The sequence below is a fragment of the Melanotaenia boesemani genome, chromosome 1 (genome assembly GCF_017639745.1).
Source record: "Melanotaenia boesemani isolate fMelBoe1 chromosome 1, fMelBoe1.pri, whole genome shotgun sequence".
Lineage (NCBI taxonomy): Eukaryota > Metazoa > Chordata > Actinopteri > Atheriniformes > Melanotaeniidae > Melanotaenia > Melanotaenia boesemani.
The window spans coordinates 22150391-22175214 of NC_055682.1; the positions used below are offsets into that span (position 1 = coordinate 22150391).

Sequence of the window (24824 nt, forward strand, 5' to 3'; positions counted from 1 at the left end):
TCAGACAGGAGGATTGTTTCCTGTAAGAAGCTCTGCTCCTAATTAGGGATGGTGTCACGAAGAGTGGGGGGATGTGTAGGGCATTCAGACCCTCACCCACCAAAAACTCATGTCAATCATTTTTAGACAATTCAGGCTTTCAGCAGGGTTCCTCCAGGTTAATTTAACACACCTTTTTCAAACTGAACAGCATTTAGTTTATACCTGTTTAACTGCCATGTTGTTGAAGTAAAGCATCATGTAGAATGAGTATGCAGACACTTTGGACTTGAACTAACACTGTATCACACATTTTTAGCACCTGTATGCCTAAGTTTGCATTATTTACTTAAGAGCTCTGATGTTATGTCAGTGCTATGAAATCTATTTTTATTTTTTAAATAAATCCACTTTAAATTAAATAATTATTTTATTTAATAACTAATATGTTCTTTCTTTTACACACTATATTGATATTAAATAAATCCACTGTGACAACTTGATTATTACGATGCAGACTAATATCCGTTTTAATTGTAAACCTGAATCCTAAACACTATTGATCACGGTAAGCAGCAACAGCAACAACTAATTGATCATTGACCAGTTCATGCATTAAGCATACACACTCCATGTCTTAGATGGCTTGCCCTTTGAACAATCACAGTACAAATTTACTTAATAATGAATTTACTTAACTAATCAATCAGTGTATTTACACTCAATTTACCTGGTTAAAATTGACTAATTGTAACTGCTTATAAGTAACTACTTTTTTAATAAAGCTACTTGGATTTTTATAAATAACTTACAGTTTGAGCTGAAGAGACCATGATGGACAGTTAACAAAATCAGTCGTAGACAATAATTGCATATAAATTACAAGATAGGATAGACAGTAATAACATCAGTAATAATGACAGTGGTCAGAAATGACCTTCAGGTCAAAAATAAGGCTGTACACAAGTTAATTATTGGACATTGTTCTGAGGGCATGATAGTTATAAATCCTGTAGTAGAGCTAATAACTACATGTATCGTCTACACTAGTACAAATTAAACATCATTTCACATTTGTTCCGTAATAAACCACTTCTGAGTCCTGAGAAGCAGCTCACTTTAATTTTTTTTATCCTCCTGCTCACTAAAACTTGTCTGTTCTGATTTACATTGTGGAATTTTTTAAATGTAATCAGAAAACTATGAGAGGTGTGAATGATTGAACAAGAGATGGAAGAGTGGAGAATCAAGGCTTAAATGGTGAGAAAGTTAGGATGTAATTCTTCAAAGGTTAGATCTAATTTCACATTATAAGAAGCCACTTTCTGTTCTCAAAGGACCAAGAAGGCCACCAAATCACTAAAGAGTCATGACAACACTGAAGAAAGAAATTTCTGACTGATTCAGGGAAACACCCAAAACAGCACAACATTTCAGGTTACTGCCTCTGGTGCAGATAGAGACTACATCGCCACTTATTCATCCTAACTAGTGTCATGATCTGAGTTTTTGGTTTAGGTTTATCTGGTCTTGTCATGTTTAGTTCTGTTCTCCTTGTCTTATTTTGTAGGTTTTTCCTTGTGTGTTCTGTTTTGCTTTCTGCTTCCTGTCATTGCTGCACCTGGTTGGATTTATTTAACTCAATTTAACTGTTTGTTGTTAGTTCTCCTCTGTGTATATATACCCCTCAATATAATTTATTCTCTGCCAGGTCATTGTAGTCTTCTTGACATGTAATGTTCATGTCATGTTACAGTCCTGTCTCTGTCTTGTTACAGTTTTTGTTTGTGAAAGGTTACTTAAATTAAATTAAATTTAACTCCTGCACTCGTCTGCCTCCGGCCTCACCTGTCTGCATTTGGGTCCTCACCTTTGCCTTCCACCCTGACACTAGAATTACATGTAACTGTATTCTGCAGTATTATGGACATACAGTGGCAAACAGTGTACTGCTGACAGATGAGTTTGGGAACTTAAAAGTGCAGGATCTAAAATGTGAGCATTAACTGACCCAACAAAACCTCTTTCCTTTTTCTTTACTTTGCACAAGTTAGTTTTTCTATCTTGGATTTAATTTTTAAATTTTTGTTGTTTTGGAATGCAGAAATATATCATTTAAAAAATAAATAAATAAAACAAATGATTAAGTCAGGGGTGTCAAACTCCGGTCTTCGAGGGCCGGTATCCTACAGGTTTTCATTGTTTCCCTGATCTAACACACCTGAATAAAATCAAATGGATCCAACAGTTTCTTGTCAACTTCTTCACAATAACCCCTTCATTTCAGTCAGGTGTGTTATATCAGGGAAACAATGAAAACGTGCAGGATACCGGCCCTCGAGGACCAGAGTTTGACACCCCTGGAATAAGTAGATTTAAGTGGAGCTAAAATTGAAACCTGCAGGCTGGTTGGGGTATTTTTCTGTAAAGTGTGGATGATCTGTGTCTGTCAGGATTTTCTGTGGCTTTCACAGTCCAGATTAATTTAGGCTAGGTTGATATGCAATTCTGAATTTGATATAGGTCTGTGAATGCTTGGTTTTCTCTCTATGTGGTAGCACAGTGATCATTTACAGTACAAAGAAATAAAATGTAAATGTTCATTTTTTTTGTTTATTTCCAAATGATAACTATCTTAACACATCAGAGTTACTAATGTTGATTGCAGATTTGTTCTAGTTCAGGAATTAACTCCAACATTCTGCACTTTTCACTAAATCTGATGAACAATTCAATTTTATGGAAAAGACTAACAGACACAGAGTACAGTGAACAACATCATCAATAACTGAGACTGTTACAATCGACTGGAGGGATTTATTCCACAGACCCACATTACCTTTAATTTATTTGTGAGTGTGTGTGTGTGTGCGTGTGTGTGTAATGCAACATGAGCTTCTACATGTACTTTTCAGGTCATGGCAGCTAGGCTTAAAAGGTCTCTAAATAACAAACACTACCCTGGTGACTGTTGACAGGCTGTGTTCATGAGTCTGCCAGCAATCTGAAATTGGGGTTTGCATTAATGCTGTACACTCACGCAAGGCCTAAATGAATAATTTACAACAGGCCAGAATGTGAGTAATGACTTTAATGTGTGCATTATTTTTGTTCTTTGTCCCTTTAACTCCTTGCTCTCCCCACAGATGAAAGAGGTCAGGCCTCTGGCTTGTTTGCCTGTTCCATTATCTGCAGCCTCTAATGTCAGTGGTAAACTTCAACAACCCAAACAAAGATAAACGCAATGCCCACCATCCCAGAAGTGGCTGAGACTGTTCAGCATCACCTGTCAAACCAAGGGTGTCTACATCTCTGGGGAGCTCAGTAACTGGGGTCAGGCCAGAACCTAAAATACTGCCCCCTGCCAGTTGCATGAGTTAGGGAATTTTATCATCTACAGTAACACACAAGACAAAGCCATGACATATAAAATATGTCAATCAATACAAACATTTCTGTGAAAAACATGTGCATGCAGTTAACATGTGAACTCCGCAGCTTGAATTCTTATGTAGCCCTTCTTTTTGTATTATGCTTAAATCCAGCATATTCTCTTCATGGTTATACTATAATTTAAACATTTTAACATTATAACATTTGCTGGATTTTAAGTATCATTTTGAGCTGAGCAGGCAACCAACATTTAACTCATTTGAACTTGTCTGGCTTAAACAGCTGACTATGGTTTGTACAGGTGGGCTTGATAAAATTAACTAGACTCACTAACCAGTTATGAATGACAGAAAAACAAATACTCCAAAAAACAGGGGGAAAATATCTTTAAGAGCTGTTGGGATGCTTTTTAATTTCCAGCAGAACTGGTAGCAAAGTAACCGTTCTGAATCAAATATATGTTTTAGAGCAACTAAAACTATTATGATAATCCCATGGACTGACAGACTAAAACAATAATGTTTTTAAATCTTATTTCAATCGAATTAAGCACTAGTCAATCCTGCCAAATACCACAGTACATAACTTCTTAGGAGATGAGTGTTTCAATTGAACAAAGAAAAACACCATACCAATATTTTTTAAAAACTCTTCAGAAAAATATAAAAAACCTAAAACAGACCCATATTCTGATAATTTATCTATTTGAAAAATAAATATAAATTTAAATCTCCAATTAATACAAAAAGATTGTTATTATTACATTTCCTGGTTACAACTATTTATTTAGAGCTACCAGCATTTTATTTAATAGAAACCACATATTTCTGGACATGCAGAATTGAGTCAACAGAAAAATCTTAAAGGCCATTATTTGGGCTTCACTGCAACACAACAAATGTAACATTTTGTCATAACCATAGACAAAGTGATTGTTAATATTTGTCTGATCACCCGGCCAGCATTTACATTCAAGTGAAGATAAGCAAAGACAACTAAAGAAAGAACATTACTTGTGTTGATAAATTATGTTTGTGCAAGTGCAGTAGAAGAAAACAAGTATTAATCTAAAATGAATGATAAAATTTGACAAACCCAGAAATTTTTAGAATTTTTAAACTCACTCAACCTGAGCTTGGAAACAGTGGTGTAGATGCTTGAAGCTCTGATGCTAATGTCAGTGCCACCACTAGCCAACAACAGTTGTGAAGATGAAGCCTGTAACTGACCACAAAGACTGTGGGCTGTGGTGAGGGTTCCCATAGTAGCTGTCAGTTTTTAATTAATAAGCTGAAAAATGTTTGTTTTGATTATATTATGTCTTAAAATCAGCAAAAACAAGCAACATAGCTGGTTGGCTACCACATATAAATGGTTTTCTAACTTTAAAAGAGCCTAAAGCTACTATAATACTGTATTTACTGGCTAATTTCTACATTTTCTACCTCACTAGCAAAACGATGCAGGTAGCCTCCCACTTTATTTTAAAGGTAGTGTGTAGCTTTTTTGTCTTTTTGTTAGCAAAAATCAAGTATCGCTTTCATAAATACATATTTTACCTAAGTCTAATCATAATCGCATCCAAATTAAAGCTTTCTTGTAGCTTAGAAAGGAGGCTACTGGAGGCTGCCATGTTGTATCGCCATGTTGCATCGCCATCTTTGAATACAGCAGCCGAAAGGGGACAAACTTGTTAGCCTTACGCGTTTTATCTGCGAGTTCCCGCTGTTTCATGGGGGAGGGGGCGGGGTTGGTGTAAACAAGCCAAGACGACCGTTGGTCATTCAGCTTGCCAGTTTTCATTAAAATGGAAAACTATCCATACTCTTTGCCCTGCAAGACGGAGGGAAAAATAGCCAAGAAAAGAAAAAGAAATAATCCTGAACAAACAAGCATGTACATCGATGGAGCATTTACCAGATGTAGGCAATTGATGAAGGAGAGGGACTTAAAAACTGACACGGAGGTTGCAGGCTTTCTGCTGGATGGGTGAGTTAATTTAATCCAACAGTGAGTTTATTTTGGCTTTATGTTAGAAACAGGGTAGGGTAGTCCGGCAACTACTTTATCCTCCCATTTAAGTCGGATCATTTACTGCAACTTGCTATATAAAACGGCAGAAGCGGCTAATTTGTTAGTTAGCCTACAGTAGAAAAGCTCCGCTGCATCAGTTTTCAGTTATTGTTATTCTTCACAGAAGAAGGCAACCATGTGCTTCTTTCAGACATACTTTCTGAGAGCTTTCCCTGGTGTTTCATCATTTATTTCTGCTGATTTTTGCAATGGGAGTGGGGGTAGTTGTTGTCCTTCTGGTCAGACAAAATAGACCAAAGTAATACCAGTTTCTCGTCATGACTTCATCACCAGAACTGCAAGCATTCTAATGCAAAAATATCTCTCAGATAATTATTTAGAATCAATAAGTCGCCCACCTCCCTTGATAAATCAGCTGAAATACTTGTTTTTAAACACAGTAATGTTACAGCAGGGATCTTCCTCTTGCAGCACCGACAAGTCCACTGCCCCCGCTTTGACTCTTCCTCTCCCTTCAGCGGATGATCTTTGAGTCTGCAAGTCACGAAAAACGATTTCACACGATAACATTGGCTATTAGCAGTAGCTTGGTACCAAATACATGGAGGGCATGCTTGTAACTTATTAGCATAACACACAAAAAAAAAAAAAAAAAAACATTGTTATGTATCGTTCTGTACTTCATCACCTGACGGGAACTCAAACTTCTGAGAGATGTTGACATTTTCACATTTATGATTCTCCACAGCTTCCGTAGTTGTAATAACACTCTTAAATGGTGAGGTTCCGGTAGAGCAGTACTCGGTTGCTTGCATTACATTAGTGCACCATCAGATGGGAGTAATTCTTACACACTGGAGCTTTAACACATGGCGCAAACGTACCATTCATTGAGATTTAACACAAACTTCTATGAAATGCATTATTATGTGCAACAAACTGCTATAAATTCATCATACTTCTGTATTTTTTTTTCTTTTCTTATTTTTTTTTATAAATTATTTGAATACCTTCAGACCTGCTCAAAACTACCAAACATTTAATCATTTTAAGACTTTTCACCCTTTAAATGCCACCTTAATTATTTGAATGGTTAATTATACAACATAAAACATACATACAATTATAAAACATACAAAACATGAAAAATAATATTGTAATGTATAATAAATATAATAAATAATATAAAATAAATATTACAAGTATGGGGCTTTGGTCGTGATTCAACTGGTTCCACATTGTGGACAAATGAAGGAAATCCAGGTATTTTTTTCATTCATATTATGATGCAGTGGGACCATCAGAGGACAATAATATTTTTTGTGTGTATTTGTTTTCTAATCAAGAAGTCTCTAATCAAAATCTAATCAATATTTTGATGATCAGAAAAAAATTCACACACACACACACACGTAAAGAAATCACTCTTAGCGACCCATAGCCCCATGGTTCTATATTATACGGTCCCTGTCAATAATACCAGGATTCCCTACATCTGCCTGTCAATGGTAGATGTACACTGAAATGATAACTTAAAGGTACAGTGTGTAAGAATTACAGACATCTAGTGGTAAAGATGGACATAGAAATTACTTCAAATGCCAAACACAATTGCGAATGGACAGTGGCCGTCAGTAGCCAAAATTTTTCCTTAAATATTTTTCAAAAACATATTTTCCTCTGTTCGCAATTGCTTTGTCCATTCAGAGACACCATACTAAAAATGGTGGCTCAAATATTGCAGCTGCCATGTATATGGACCCACTGCAAGTAGATATAAATGGCTCATTCTAAGAAGAAGAAAAAAATTACAATTATTTTAGTAAAGTGATGAGATCAGAGTTGGGCCGATACCAATATTAGAATCAGAAATACTCGTCAATCCTGAGTAAGGGAATTGAGTATTTCTGTCTAAACACCATCCAGTACCACAGGAATAGAATCCCACCACACAGACACAGGAAGGTTTGCAATCTTGCATGACGATTGTTTTGAGCTGTAAGATGGAGAAGCAGCTACATATGTCATTTTTGTGCTAACATTTAGCAGTTTCATTTGTCTGTCCGTCCGACCCTGTGGTGCCAGCCCATAACCGGGACGAAAACCACACTGCTCCGCCTCAATCCAAGGTTCAACTACCTGATGGACCCTCCTCTCAGGTAGAGACCGTCAGGTAGTGAGGCTGGGGAGTGTGATCCCCCTGTAGTTGGAGCACACACTCCGGTCACCCTTTCTGAAGAGGGGGACTACCACCCCAGCCTGCCAGTCCAGGGGAACTGTGCCCGATGTCCACGCGATGCTACAGAGGCGTGTCAACCAAGACAGCCCTACAGCATCCAGAACCTTAAGAAACTCCAGGCAGACTTCATCTACCCATGGGGCCCTGCCATTGAGGAGCTTTTTAACCACCTCAGCGACCTCAGCCCGAGACAGAAGAGCCCACGCCAGTGTTCCCCAACGCTGCTTCCTCGTCGGAAGATGCGTTGACGGGATTGAGGAAGTCTTCGAAGTATTCCCTCCACCGACCCACAATGTCCCAAAACAAGGTCAGCAGCCCACCATCCCCACTCTACACAGGTCACCCCTGTTGGAGCACCCCTGATGGAGCACTGTTTCCCCCTCCTGAGCCGCCGGATGGTGGACCAGAATCTTCTTGAAGTAATTTTCCATGGCCTCTCCAAACTCCTCCCATGCCCGGGTTTTTGCCTTAGAAACTGCAGACACCACGTTTCCCTTAGCTTGCCGATATCTATCAGCTCCCTCTGGAGTCCCACAGGCCAAAAAGGTCCGATAGGACTCCTCCTTCAGCTTGAAGACATCCCTCACTGCTGGTGTTCACCAGCCAGTTTGGTGATTTCTGCCACGACAGGCACCGATGACCTTACGGCCACAGCCCACTTGGACTCAATGTCCCCCGCCTCACAAGGGGCATGGTTGAACTCACCACCAGGTGGTGATCAGTTGACGGCTCTGCCCTTCTCTTCACCCGAGCGTCCACGACTGTGGCTTGGACACTCGGCCGCAAGTCCGATGATGCGACTACAAAGTCAATCATCGAACTGCGGCCTGAAGTGTTTTGGTGCCAAGTGGACATATGGACACTCTTATGTCTGAACATGGGTGTTCGTTATGGACAATTCATGACAAGCACAGAAGTCCTATAACAAAACACCACTCGGATCCAGATCGGAGGGCCGGTGCTCCCAATCACATTCCAGGTCTCACTGTCATTGCCCATGTGAGCATTTAAGTCACCCGGAGCAACGAGGGAGTTCCCGGAAAGAGTGGTCTCCAACACCCCTTCCAAGGACTCCAAAAAGAGTGGGTACCCTGAACTATTGTTCAGTGCATAAGCACAAACAACAGTCAGGATCTATTTCCCCACCTGAAGGCGAAGGGAGGCTACCCTCTCGTCCAGCTGGGTAAACCCCAATGTACAAGCGCCAAGTCGGGGAGCAGTGAGTATGCCTTCACATACTCAGCGCCTCTCACCGGGAGTAACTCCAGAATGGAAACGGGTCCAGACCTTCTCAAGGACAGTATTTCCAGAGCTCAAGCCACACGTCGAAGTGAGTCTACCTATACGTAGCTGGAAGCGCTCAAACTCGCACAGCAGCTCAAGCTCCTTCCCCACCAGGGAGGGGACGTTCCATGTCCCTAAAGCTAGGTTCTGCAGCCAGGGATTCGACTGCCAGGGTCCCCGTTTTCGGCCGCCGCCTAGCTCCAACTGCACCCGACCTCTATGGCCCCTCCTGCAGGTGGTGAGCCCACGGGAGAGGGAGCCCATGACCCTTTCGAGCTAAGCCTGACTGGGCCCCATGGGCAAAGATCCGGCCACCAGGCGCTCACCTCTGTGCCCCACCTCCAGGCCTCCGGTGACCCACGTCTGGGCAAGGGAAACCTAGATCCATTGATTTGACTCATCATAGGGGTCTCTCTATATATATATATACATATGTATATATATATGTGTATGTATATATATATATATATATATATATATATATATATATATATATATATATATATAGTTTTGTAGTTTAACCTACGCTAGGCCATTGATTGATAGTCACAACAATATACTTCCAAGTCTATGATAATTACAATTTATTATATGATACTGAGACACAGAATCGACAAAATATCTAAACCCCAGGAAAAAAAATTGGTATCCCTAGATGGAATACAAATAGAAACACATTTAAATGACAATATAAACTTTTCTGTCATAGACCTTTGATTTTGTTACACAATGCACCTTTCTCATGAAGTAACTAATTATTTTTTATTGCAGCAATCCTGTAAACTAATTAGTCACTTTTAAAAGAAATGTTACCCGAAACAGATGGGTTCATTTAGCTTCCAGTGATTTCTTATCAGAAAAAGTTTAAACTCCTGATAGAAGCACCCTCAACTGAAGCATTTAAATCCACAAGAAAAGGCTGAACATCACTTTGCTGGCATTATAAAGACATACACATCTGTTTCCAAAATGCTATGAAAAATTTACTCTCTTTCATGCTAAAAACTATATTATTATGATTTGAATTGACTTTATTGAACTAATGTTTTCCAGAGGTCAGACTGCACACTGGTGCACAGAGGTCTGTTTAGTAACTTAGTAACAATGAAAAGAAATATGTAAACAATAAGAAGGTTTTAGCAGGAAGCAATTAAAAATACATGCATGTTTCTGGCGACAAGCTAGCCTAATGCACCTTTTTTAAATCCATTTGTTTTGTAGTTGTGTATCAGAACAACAAAAAAGATGACAGAAAAAAATGAAGCTGTGTTTTTTTCCATTGGGTGGCCCCAGAATTAAATTTTGCTTGTGACTTGAAAACGCTTTGAATGTTCCTGGATATTTACTTAAGGCTCTAGTGGTGCATTTCATCTAAGATCTCCTCACCAAATGTAACTGTCCCACCCTGCTATGGTTCAAAGGGACAAAGAAAGAGGGCCCATTCTTAAAACAGAAATATTAGGGTACTGTTGCAGTACAGTGTTATCTCTTGTTTTTGAGCTGTTTAAGACACACTGGGCAGATATTTTGAATGTCATGCGCAAGACAACACTGCAATGAACATTTCTAGGTCTTGAGATTTAAAGCCTTGAGCAGACTTCCTTTCTTACAGCGTGCACAGTACAAATCTCTCCGAAACAAGGGTGTCTGAGTGATCTGTCAAAAGCAAATGTCAATCTTTTTTGTCATCCACATTAAGGGTTCTCGCTTGCAAAAGTCCCTGAGGGCAGTTGAATCTCAGCCACCGCTTTCTTTCTCTCATCCTGCAGCTATACCGTCACCAATGCCAGGGAGGAAGTGTCACATCAAGCCACTGTGCCTCTGACAAGGGGGGAAAAAAAACACCATTTGCACAAACAAACTGACATGCAGACACACACATACAGAACATGCCCTTGCAGATTCCCATAAATATCCTGCAAGATGCAACTTTCCCCACAAGCTATAAAAGCCTTTTTCCCTTCTTCAGTCCTCCTGTCAGACAGGTGCCCACGCAGCTGCCCATCAGCATCCTTCAGCACAGCAGCTTGTCTGTCCAATGACAACATGCTCTGTCCTTCATTCTCAGCATTCAGTTTGTATTGTCAAATAATGCAACAGAACAATTGTAGCAAAGTTATTTATTGTAACACAAATAAAAGGGTGCATGTTTGAATGCTATATGAATGCACTTTCTTTAAGCAAAGAAATAAGTTATGTATAGTCTACATATGCTAGCTAATTTTTTCTATTAAAGAAATACTGGATAGACAGAAACATCACAAAGCTAAAACCTCTGCTGTATCCTGAGTCTGCAAGCACACAACCATCAGACCACAGAGGAAAGTATGTGTGTGGCTGAGGGGGGAGGGGAGGGGATGTCTGTATATAAGATGAAAAAGACCTATAAACATTTAAATGTTTGCAATCACCATCTGGCCTGTCTAGATAGTCTTCACATCCTGGTGCACTGTAGTGTCAAAACCGAAATGCACAGAGGATGTGCTCCCATAAATATTTTGATTTAGCTCCATCATGTAGTGTGTACACACACACACACACACACACACACACACACACAACAACAACATGCTTGGACTTGCAACTTGCATTACCAATCTGATTTAAAACTCCAAAATTTATATTTAGACAGGAGAGCACGAATACAAGCTGAAGGAAAAAAAAGGGGGGGATTTGAGAATGAATTAAATAAATAAGAACATTTCCCAGTGGTAGACATAATGATAGGAAGCACTGAAGCACTGTGTTGATCTTAAAAAAAAAAAAAAAAAAATCAAGCAGCTATTCAGGTCTCTGGTGGGGCCCTCCAGTTTGCTTACATAGGCAAAAGCTTTCTGTGGCATCTGCAGCTGCATTCATGCTTTACAGGTACGCTGCAGGCTCTTCACACAGCTGCCTCTGGCACAGCAGATCTGACTCCAGGTGCGCTTTCCCTCGACACTTCCTAAACACCTTCACTACTTCATGTAATGCTGCCAGGAATACAAACACAGATCATGGCTGATAACTACCCCTACACATACACATTACACTCTTTTTAACAATCACCGAGAACAATTTTGAGGGGCACAGGTAGTCCATTTCACCATCAGGCAGTTTATGCTCCATATCTCACCTTTGCTTCCTATTACTGTAAAACCATAAAAGCTACCAGACAACCTCCTACTTAAACATTTTACACTTATGCTACCTATCAAAAAGAGCTTTAAGTTTTTCTTTCTTTATAGCCTTCTAACCTATTGCCAGTTACTCAACAGTACCATCTTTATTCTTTCAAATGGGATCAAAGACTAACTGGGATAATTCCTCCAAGCTCCAGGCTTTATCTTCTGAGCAGTGCTGAGTGACAAGAAGAAGCTGCATTTTATCCCATGCACCCTCACTGTTTTTCCCCATCTAGTATTGTACTGCTTGATTGTACTCTTATGAGTCACAAAACCGCACCTGCGCCCATGTGTTAAGTACTGACAAATAAAAGCCCAGCGACCATTTACACAACAAAGAGATGTAACCCGTGAGGCGACCATTCTTTGCCTACCTCCCTCTGTCTGACAAGACCTCATATATATCACTTAGTTAAGAAGAAGGCAGCCCGTTCCTGCCTATGCCGGTGACTGCATCTCTCCCTCACGCTCTGACAAACTTCTTTTCAAATACAAATCCAGAAACAAAACACATGCCACCCTTTTATGTTAGCTGGCCTGTTCCATATTTAATTTCAGAGTAACAGCAGTAGAAGTGACGATTATCAAAGCTCTGAAAGGCAAATCCTGTCCCAGGCTCCCTCACCAAAAACAGAGAAAAAGCATCTCATTGTTTAAGGAAAAAAAGGTGATTTTGGTGAACCAGTTGCTTCTTATTAAAACAGAAAAAAGGGATTCATTGTCTTGTTCCAGTTCTAGGAATTTAAGGCGAGGTTTAATAAAACCTTAACCAATCCACCAGGGTTTTAACAATGAACATCTGACTTACTGATCTATGCATATTAATGAACTCCAACACCCCCTGTCTACACAAATACAAGCTGAGCTCCACACTTCTCTGCATCCTAATGGTTTCTGCTCCACCGGGATCATTACCAATAGAAATTTCAGATATTCTGTGCTATTAATCTCTGTCTGTCCTCCTGCTCAGCCACGTAATGACTAATTAAACATCAAAAGAGCAGAGCTGGGGATCCGCTCTGACAGCCTCTCTTTCTCCCAGGAGAGGCTGTGAGGAGGCTAGACTGTGACAGGGCAGCACTGAAAATCAATCACCCCAAGGTCCACTCACACACATGCACAACACACACACACATACATGCATGTACACTCACACAAAAAACCTGAATTAAAAAAAAAAACAACACTAAGATCCCACCGAGACTTATGCATGACAAGATTAAACAACAATGTAAACAATACAAACATTAAAACAAATATTACAACTCTGTACACTAACATGTACCAATGTATCACTTCTAAACAAAGACAATAACAACTGACTTTATACCCAATAAATGCATTAGTGATGTCAAGTGCACTCTTTGTGTATGTGCATGGAAAGGGAGAGCAGGAAAGAAGTGTGTGTGTGTGTTTGTTTGTTAAGGTGAGCTCACTGTGAAATCTATTTATATGAGAGGTAGATGATCTTCCACTCACAGATGAAGGTAGGCCAGGAGGGACCTTGCGAACCTTTTTTGTTTGTAGAGGATCTGTGAAGAGATGAAAGCACATCTATTCATTCAAAAGAAAAAAAACACAATTGTTATCACACAAGCAACATAAAGAAAATACTGCTTTCTTAAAAATTATTGTTGTTTGTGTATGCTGACTTTGATAAAATGCAACAGTAATACAGCTTCTTCTCTTCTGTACACAGGGGAAAATGATGATGACATGCAGTATTACAGTCCTGACTGGCAGTTAGGTCAGTGAATATATCCACCCCAAAGAATGTTCATAAATATTTCATGATTTTCTCATCTGTGAGCTGGCAGTAGAGTAAAGAGGAAGCAACATTTTTGTGAAAGCTCAACTCTTGAATTGATCAGTTAAGGTTGTCTACATTAAAACCTGATATACTTTGGAAGTGCTGTGTTAATTTAATTGTATAATCTGCTTTTTTGTTTCTGCAAAGAGCATTTCAAAGCTTTTTGTCTTATGATGACTGAGACCACACTGACCGACGGGTGATGGATCTTGTAGAGAACGTCTTCTGGGATTGGCTCCAGTGAAGGAGTAAAATGGAGCAGAAGATTTTCCTGACGTAGTCACTGAATTAGGACTCGCCAACCCGATGTCTGGCCTTAGAGAAGACTGCAAAACGAAGCAAAAACACAAACAACTTGCTTACAGTGTTTTATGTTGTCAGAACTGAACTGGGTGGCTGTAGCTCAGGAGGAAGAGCAGTCGTCCGGAAAGCTGGGGAATCAATTCCAGGCTTTTTTCTTAACTCCATGCCGAAGTGTCCTTGGCCAAGACACTGAACCCCATGTTGCTTCCCGATGTGTCTATCGGGGTATAAATGTGTGTGTGACTGGGTGAATGTGACATGTGCAAAGCACTTTGGGCAGTCAACATGACTGGAAAAGCACTATATATGTAAAGTCCATTTACCATTTCCTTTATTATTTTGTGTTAAGTAGAACAATAATACTGCTGGCTGATAATTTAATGACTCAGAAAACACATTTTTTAAGTTGTCTTACACTGGATAAATATATAGGTGGAGATTACAATGACTGTGTAGATTAGCTGTTTTGCAATTGGAAGATCAATAGCTCAATCCCCAACCCATTAATGTGTCTAAGTTTCATTTGAACAGACACTAAATGCCAGTATTGTCTTAATTTCCTCAAATGTCCAGAACTGCAGAGAAAAAAGTGCTTCTTATATAACGTGCAAATACAAAATAAGTGTTGTATGAATGTTTATATTCATTGGTAAACTAGAACCACACTATAAAGAGCTTTGCAGAGCTGAGATAAGGTTAAGAGGTGCAAAAGTATTTCCAATCAGTTTTAGCTGATAAATGATAATCTAAAGACTGAGCCAGCCCCTGAAAGCTCACCATGTCATCCTGCCACCAATATATTTTTGACCTCTGCAGCCTTAACTAACTGGGTTAATCAGCCAATTAAGAAGTTGGTCTAATTAGAGTAATCGGCTTTAGAGAGCAGGGATCATGTGAGTACTACTCAGAGTGATGTGTAGTAGTTGACTTGAAAACCCACTACACGTGCCCTGTAGGATTCCCCTTTGCAAGCTGAGAACTGACACAGTAACCACTTAGACCTTTCCAGTGATACGACTTCTAATTTGAGGGGGAAAAAAGTTCTTAAAAAAATTAATTAATTAATAAAAGTACATATTTTCAAGTTAATGCAGAAATTAAAAACAAAAAAAAATATATAATGTGTCTTACTAAGAAATGAAGATTATTTCCCTGAGCTGAAATGTAGGTCATGGCAAAACTACAAAGACAGAAATCTTCTGTTCTGCTCTGTATAATGACAACCTGTCAATGGGGCTGAAGCATTAACATGTTTCAACAAAACAGACCCGGCAAATCTGGAGCTAGTCTCCTTAATATTGGTAAAGTTATACTTGTGCAGAAAGGAACATGTAAATCTGGATGCTTGATTATCTCTGTGAGCTATTCTGATTTAAACATTTCCGTGCAATCATTTAGTGAGGGCTGTTGCCCCTCTTGGAGAGGAGGGCCTACAAGGCACATAAGAATCAGGAATCAAACACTTGCAGCTGAAGTATTTCACATCTTGAGTGGGTGCTGATTTACATATTAAATGCCATGTTTCGTACCAGATTTTGTGACTCAAAGATTCTAAAATTCAGACACTAAAGGTAAGCAGAATCATAAGCAGCTCGTCAAATGAGCACCTAGGCAAAGATAGACAAAACGTGGTAGATGAGAACACCTACAGGAGCTTTTCTTCCGGAGAAGTCACACACCATGTTGGGAACTATGTAGGTCAGGGCTACTCAGTTCGGTCCTACAAGGGCCGCAGTCTCACAAGTTTTCAATGTTTCCCTGCTAAAACACACCTGACTCAAATTAAATGGATCCTGCAGCCTATGAAGTTTCAAACAATGTCCATTTGTCAGGTGAGGAGCAGGTAAACAATGAACATCTGCAGGACTGCAGCCCACGTAAGACCGAAATGAGTAGCCCTGATGTGTGTCATGATGTACTATAGGCTTACAGATACCTGTCATATGGCAAGCAGATCATGCAATTAATTATCTTATTTAGTTGTTCTGCTCATTTAGTTAACAAAAAAATATTCATTTTGTCTTCTTGTTCATGTTTTTCAACAAGATACATAAGTAGATATTCCCTCTAAAAGTCATGTTAGAGGAAGCCTACTCAAGTGCATTTATAAAAGTCATTTTCATAATGAAAATAGTAAGAAATTAAGACCATAACAATAATTTTTTTCATTTTTTCCAACTTCTTTTTTTTTACTGCCAGCTTAATGTTTACTTTCAGACTTTTTTGTATTTAATTTAATTTATTTATCTTTATTCTCTATGTCACTGGATTTAACATGAGTCCAAACCATAATGGAGCCACTCATCACTGATGCATCCATTTGTAGTGAGGATGCAGAAAAAGTTTCATTTAGAAGAAACTTCTGTTAAGACCATATTTGTGCAGGAATTGATAAGCAGAACATTCCACCAGCACTCCAGATTCTACTTAAACCTGGTCTACCAGTCACCAGCCTGACCTCCTTCTGTACGCCACCATGTCTTTATTACATAAACTGCAAGTTATATGAAATTGTTTTGCTATTTTCTTATAGTCTTCCTAGTATCAGTATGATGGGTTGTTGAAACAAGGCTTGAGGAGTATTTATGAAGCATTAATCATCATCTGGCCTTTTGTACTTATGACTGTTAACCATGACTCAAAAGAGCTCATTAAAATTTAAAACCTTGTTAAATTGTGCTCACGTCTCTTGTTTGTTCTTTGCTCTGAAATTAATGATAAACATAATCATTTTCTAAAATGGTGGAATAGACAGCTTCATACCTAACTGTAACCTTCTGGTGTACCTCCTCCTGCCATTTAACCATCCACTGTTTTTGACAGGGTTGCCCAAATTGCCAAAAGCTATTTACACTTCATTCCGTAAAGGGTCTGTTTATATTTTACAATTCACTCTATTGTACTAGTGAATTTATCATTGTATTACATTTGTAGACGAATGTGTTAGGAACAAGAACTGAACCTCTGATGAGAAACTCACCTGGCAAGCAGATGCTCCGGGATCTCTCCCATAGCCAATAAAAGAGGCCCTTTCTGATTTACCTGCAACAAAACAGAGAAGGCAGAGATCGTTACTATTATACTGTTTAAAGCTTGGCACACATCTGGCCTCAGAACCTCGTAATAAGCTGCTGTCTTCAGTTGCTTTTTTCTGCAGTGTCAACTGTTGGATGTAAGATTAATGTTCAAACCACTGTCGCAATGGCTTCTTCATTTTGCCAAACTGGTTTCTCATCAAAACCAATGCAAAAGTTTGACATTTACCTCCACAGATTCAGCCTTTTATTCATCTTAAAACAAACACCTTAAACTCAAATTTGTTCTGATTTCCCAACTGTGGTTGGGTTCATTAGTCTGGCTCCAAAAACTGCATCTTTAACCCATTTCATCCACTTCCCTTTAGCCTTGCCTGTTGGTGTCAGTATGAGTGACAGTAAAACTGAAAGCTTTAAAAATAGTGTCAAAAAAGTGTCATAAAAGACCTTATGATGTGACTGATATTTATAATTCTTTTTATAGCTAATTTTAAGTAAATGATGAATAATTTATTCTACTGCAGTATATTAACAAAAAACCCAACTAATAATATGGATGCATATGGCCAGAAATTAATTTTAATTACAAAAGAATCCTACCTACAATTTATTTATTTCCCCTTGAGATTAATAACTTGGGTTTTAATTTAATTTTAATTTCATGGCAAAGAAAGGCATTTTATAAAGTGGGCTTAAAAAGGAAATTGAGTGAATGTACAACACAAGAGATGCTTTTAATATTACAAAGAAAGAAGGAAGGATGCATGCTGTTTAATTGACTGACTGGTTTATTTACATTTATATGATAAATCTCTCTCTTTCACAGCCTTGTAGATAGGTCATAGAGTTAAATCAGGTTTCCTCATTTGTAGCAGCCTCTTAGGTCCTACTGCAATACACTAGCCTTAAATGTACAACACAAAAAGAAAAGCATAGTAATCCATAAAATCAGTAAAACCATTATGACTCACAAGGTTTTCAGTATGCAAAGGATGGTTTCAGTGAATAATTACTGACACTGTAACAATTGTCATAGTCCTTCTATCAGTGTCACATCCTGTGTGAGAAACTCAAAGGAAGGCACCCGAGCAGCCAACAAGGGGAAAATAAAAATTTGAGCACACAACACACATGAATCATGCACATCACAACAGCCAAACTCAGCACTTTTACTCCCCTGGAAGAACAAACAAACAAACAAATGAGAGCTCCTCGGGGAGAATGATGAATAACTTTAAGAGTATCATACATTATTTTTGTCAGACTTCCAAATATTAGCAGACACAAGTGTTAGAACTAAATTCTGTTTACTCTGGGGACAAGGTAAATATTTTTTTGTAAGTTAAAAAACCTGCAGAGCCTGGATCTTTTGTTACTCTATGACTGATCTTTCAATAGTGCAGGTGAACAGAGGCACATCTAAGAGAATTCACTTGTGCTGAAGGAAACAGTTCTGCATTTGTGAAGACTGTCTCTTGAGACAAGGGAAGCTCAGGGAATCAGGGAAGATGGTTTAACTGGCAAAGCTTCTTCTGTAACAATAATGTGATAATGTTCTGAGCCATTGCCCTTGCACAGGGAAATAGGATTAAGTTGTCGGTAACCACCAACGTTCACTATTATGGCAGGATGATCAAACATCTACTCTTGCGAGAATTTTAATTTCTTTAGTCCCCGTCTAATATGTAAAGGTGGTTTAGTGAAATTCATTTTCATTCCTTAGATGTCTCCAGAGAAAAAGGTCCACTCAAGTGCAAGTGTTAAATATTCATTGGCAGCATGTGTTTTGTCACACACACTGGTTCTGATGTGAATAATTGATGGTCATTGTTGTAAATCAGACCACACAAATGTGTTTGTGAAAGAACGGTTATAATCTATACTATGATGCAAGGAGACGGCAGCACCACAGCTCCCAAAGAAGGAAACCCTCACAGGGGTCCACCAACACTCTCTGGACCCAACTACATATAGAAACTGTGAAAAACTATACGGTATAATTGATAACTGCTACCTCATCCCAAAAGTTGAAGCTATCATTTGGGCTTGCTCTAAATTTTTCCTCCCTTCTGTTATGTAGGTACCATAGAGCCCAAAGTCTACACTAAAGGGAGTTTTCCTCTCGCACAGAAGATACTGCTCCTAAACTACCTAAAACACCTTCTTTATGGACCAAGCTTTGCTTTACTTAATGATGTCACCATGAAACAGACTGACATAATTCCCCCTTGGTGGCGAGCAGTGTTGTGCTAGTTAGTGAAAAATGTAAGTAGTTACAGTTACTTCATTCAAAAAGTACCTTAGTTTCTTTGTTGATTACTTACATCAAAAAGTACTGTTAAAAGTAACTTTTTAGTTACTTTTATAAAAGAACATTTTTAAAAATTCTCCCATTAATATCCTTATAACTTAATTACAGTGTTAAAACAAAATCAAACACAAAGTAATTTTTCAACACTAATTTATATAACTTTGTCACAGCAAATTATTTGAAGAAAATAAATAAATATAAATAAGAAGTAATATAACAGCTGTTAAAAATTTAAATCTATGCTGCATGTTGAGCCCTCTAATGCATCTTTCTCCTGTTCCTTATTATATATATTTTTATTTACATATTTCCTCAGTTATTCGCAGGCATTGTCACTGTCTCTCTATCAAGTGAAGTTGGGCGCATGTGTGTGTGTGAGTGGGGACATATTGGTTTCAGACGCCTGCCGTAACCAAGGAAAAGGGGCTATAGAGACTAGTTCCTGAAGAAAAGGGTCAATTGCGTTTACACCCAATTTCCACCGGGTGCGTATGTGTGCCACATTACAGCTACGCCTCAGCCTCCACAGCCATTCGTGACCGTTTTAGTCACTGGTGTGGTTCACACTGGGCACGTCATGGTGCATGTCAGAAGCGTCCCAGAAGTACCTTGCCACAGCTCTCCGCTAAACATACTCGCCAAGTCTATTTCTGACCAAACACGCATCCAGAACTCAGCAGTTGAGATGAAGGCAGACAGGAAATCAGTGACGTGAGCAGAGTAAAAGCTTCCTCATAAAAACCCCCGCTGAACCACGTAAACATTACGCCATTAATCAGTCAAGGTGTCTCAGTGTTTTTTTGTTTTTTCCTCATGGATGATAATGGATGATGAGACTTTTATCCTGGAAGTGGAGAAGCACAGAATACTCCAGGTTTCCTGTGATTTCGTGATCTCGCGGATCGAGCTAAGCGGACCGCACTCACGGGCACTATGACACACTTCCAGTGTGTATTGATGCGCCAAGGAAGTTGAAACAAAGCCACCGTGGAAAATGGGGGGTTACTTTTCCGTTCCGCATTCAGGCGTTATTGCTTTCTGGACAGCTGTGATAGAATCAGCAGGGCTTCACAAAGGGAGCAGAGGAACCTTCAACCCGCGAATGATGATATTTAAAAGAGACTTCACAGAAAAACAAGCCCAACAAGTGGACTCTGCAACACTGCCCATGTCGTGCTGCATCACTACTGTAAACAGGAAGAAGCCCACAGCTACTGGCCAAAATTTATTAATTTAGCTAGTAACAGAGTAACAGAACACTGGGTAACGGTAACTAAGTTACTTTATTTTAAGAGTAATGCATTGGAGTATTAGTTACTGACAAAAGTAACAGTTCTACAGTAACGTGTTACTCTCAACACTGGTGGCAAATTTGGCTGATTTCAAACAAAAAGGGACAGCAGCTAAAATGAATCATTTCAGAGAGAGCATGATGGTAGCTGCTGCAACAATATACAGTATTAGAAATGTAATGATTAGCAATTCAAGTTTAAAGCATTTAAACCTGGTATAGCAGACCTCATAATTAAGAGAGGTCTGCTGAAAATGAACACATGCACTCTTTAAAATAAAATACAAAGTAAACAGAAGAAAATTTAAGAATGTACAGATACAAATGTAACCTTTTTGCTTTATTTATATTTTTAAAAGATAGCACTTCATGCATCAGGGCATCAGTAGTACCTTCTTTTTTTTTTTTTTCTTTTTAAAGCACTAACTGACCCATGTTATCCAAATTGGATTTGCTAAATCCAAGAAAGTACACAGTGCTGGCATTTATGGGAGAGCTAAATTTAGATGAAACTGATTCAGAAGATCGAGATTAAAAGCTGTAACTAAAAATAATGCAGTCCACTTAACATGGAAATATAGATCACACAAATGTATTTATACAATTAGTAATAAAAGTACTAGTTCCTTAAATGCAGATGTATGTAAAGTTTAAGGAAAGCGTCTTGGGGATGCTTTGAGTGAAAGAAGCCAGTGCATGCAGGTGTCCTAAAACCAACGGGAAGCCAGTTACTGTAGCTTAGATTGCTGATTTTACCTCCTCCCCAGCACAGTCAGCAGTTGAAGCTGCAGCACAGACTGTGACACAGCCAGTAAAGTACATAACAACCCTTAGTGTCTGATTGCTACATTTCTTACACTTCTACATTATACACTTCTTCTCTGAGCCATAACTAAGTAAATTTTGAACACACAGAAATATTTTTAGGCAAACATCCTATAAGGATACCATTACATTCACCTTTAAACACAAAGCATTTATAAATGTGTGAAGAAATCTATGAAAATGGACTCTGCGTGAGAACTGGCACAGTTTTAAGTGCATGCATGGTTGCATTAAAAACAGGAACTGCTAATTCTACTTTCTTTTAACGGCACAGATTTGCAAATACAGGGTGCAGCAGTGTTATTTAGTTTCAAGCAGCACAATGCTCAATGTCCTTCTATGGGTAACAATCAATATTATGTATGTTAAAAGTCCCTTTAAGAGTTGTCAAACAAATTCAGTTCTGCTCATTGTGCTGAATTAATTTTCTCACATTATAGAAGACGAGCAAAAATAACCATGAACACAAACAGAGTGCAAGTTCTTAGTATAAAATAACAGCATAAATGGCATCAAGCGACACATTTCAAGTCCACCTTCATTACCAGTGTGACCACGAGACCCTATCCAGCTATATCTACTTCTAATATATCAGTAGGCACAAAAAGATTAATGGTGTTGCCCATGTGGCAGCATCAGATTCAGTTCAGCATAACATAGAGAGATCACAGATGACCAAGTTTCTTTAGACAGCCTGTCTGAAGATGCAGCAGCTCTAACCACTTCATCTGTACAAATAAAACATAAGTTAAATCTCTCTGCGGTATCTTGAATTCACAATGTAGCAACGACACCTGCTTCCAAAAGATTTACAGAAATCTGCACACAAATTTCAAGAGAATTCATTTTTATGATGCTGAACTAAAGTAGAACAAAGTGATATATCAAGCAGAACATTCTGCTGGGTTGGCCAGTTCCAAAGCAGAGAGCCCAAATTAGCTGAATAAAATATCATCCGTTGACACAATCTCCTGTCTGACGCACAAAAACTGCAACTCACTGTGAGGAAAATAGGTCACTGTAGTAAAGTGAATTTGCCATTAAATTAAAACAAACTCAAAACTAGTTGTTAAATTTTTCTTTCCTTCATTCAAGAATTTAAGTTTGAATATTAATTCATGAATTGAGGAGCGTTTCTACTAGAGATAAAAGTAAATTGCAAACATAATTTCTGTATTGCAGACTTAGTGTTTGTTTGTTTTCTCTCCTCTGTGCATGCCTGTGTGATCACAGCCTCACAACAAGAGTAACACTGATATTGTTATTATTATGTCTTGAATAAGCCCGTTTGTTCTGGGCTGCTATACGAGGGACTAAGCATATGTTTTGAGTTTTTTTTATTTCTTTATTAATTTATTTATTTGTCTTTTTGGTGGTGCAGGCCTATTAATGAGTCTAACTGCAGCCAGTGATAGGAAGTAAAATTTATTGCTGTCCTTAAAATACCCCAAAAAAAAAAAAAAGGTACAGAATTAGGGGGTATAAACAATTTTTTTATTACTGCAATAGCCATCGCTAATATAAATGTTAGTGTGCAGGCTGCCAAGACTGAAGATTACTGAAGCAATGTGAATTGAATTTAATAAATCAGAAGACATCCCGCTTCAGACGGGTCTCTGTATTCATCAGAACATTTTACTGCAGTTATAAGTTACAGCTGGAGTAGGGATTTATTTTCAGAGTTCATTTGTCAGACAACATTTTCAGCTAATGAGAAGAATAATACCTAAATAGAACTATTCATATATACTGCAAAGGCATTTTTGCCAGCGATTATAGCTTTGTCTTCTAACTTCATGTGTTTCAGTTTTTTACACACAAATAACACACTGTGTTTGATTTGCACAAGCTTGGTCAAGCTGGACAGACAGCATCTGTGAATAGCTATGAGGAAGTAATTTCACAGATTTTAAAGCTGCGCTACAGTTGTGTCATGCAAGGACTTCAACATTCTTGTTGTGAGACTATTCTAGTGTTGATTAACATGTAAGCTTGCAATGTCAAAGGTCAAGATTTTGTATATAAATTGTCACGCCACTCTTAAGTCTTGGCTGCATTTGGTTTCTCTCTGTTCCATTGTACTACCATCATGTAGTACACCAGGGATAGTCATCTGTGCCCACTTTGTGCTAAATATAGATTTTTTTTATTGTTACATTTAGAGTTCCACTTTTGTTCTGCCAAACCCAACAATTGTGTGCCTCATACTCTCAGTGTTTTGCTGGTTTTTCCATACTCCAGGCTGCAGCCATGTGCTTTTTATCAGTACTGGCTTATTTCTACCCATTCTGTGTCACACTGATACATTCATTTCTGGCATGTTCTCTCACTGCAGTCAAGGAAGTTGCTGCCAACTAGTTTCCTGTTTGTTTGGAATTATCTGTAGGTTTGTCTATTTTTATATAAAGGTAAACTTAAATATTGCAAACATAGATTTCAAAAGTTCCATAAGCTACTTGAAATTGCATTCAACGTGTTTTATTCTGCAGCAACAACAGCATAACGTACGTATGTTGTCAGAATGCATGACTGATTACTCTGGAGCAACATTTTGCTTAGTGGTCATCTTCTCAACAGTGCCATGCAACCGATGCAGCTTAACCATAAAGAGGAATCTATAGTGAGATTTTGAGAGATAAGAAAGAAAATAGTAGCAATCAATTAATTTAGTTGTAATTCTGGAAATTATATTATTTTTATTATTTCAAACTTAGTTCCGGGCTGGTTTCTTTTAGAAGAAGTGGCACAAGATCTTACCATCTGCAGCCTGAAAAACATTTTAATCTGCTCTCCATTTTATTGAGCATTCGGTTGAGTCCACAAAAAAAAGGTAAAGCATTCATTAAACATATGGCAGCTCATCTTTCAAAAGTTACATCACTAGAAAATCTAGTTGTCATTGTCTATTTTTTTCTTTTTTAATTCAGGTCAGTCTCATCTACCCCAATGTTCATGGAGGAGTGAATAAACAACACTTGGTGTTTAACTCCTCCACAAACAAAAGGCAAACTGGCCAGTCCTTCATAGTATGAGACCTTATTGATTACAGGGCTACAGTACAGCACAGCATGACACAGTGTCGAGCCCCTTGCTTCAATAATGTGAGCGATAGTGACCTTAACATCTCCAGGGATCAATTCAAAACCCTTACCACAA

General features: G+C 38.5%; 1 protein-coding gene across 10 annotated transcripts in view; it reads right to left on the reverse strand.

The window, feature by feature from the left end:
- Positions 1-24824, reverse strand: part of tcf12 (transcription factor 12) — an 84982-nt gene that overhangs the window by 25696 nt on the left and 34462 nt on the right. For all 10 annotated transcript variants that reach the window (XM_041988749.1, XM_041988721.1, XM_041988695.1 and 7 more), the window contains 3 exons: positions 17187-17248; positions 14097-14229; positions 13573-13625 (listed from right to left, as the gene is read on the reverse strand). In XM_041988749.1, coding sequence (XP_041844683.1) covers positions 13573-13625; positions 14097-14229; positions 17187-17248 — 248 coding nt within the window. The remainder of the gene's footprint in view (positions 1-13572; positions 13626-14096; positions 14230-17186; positions 17249-24824) is intronic.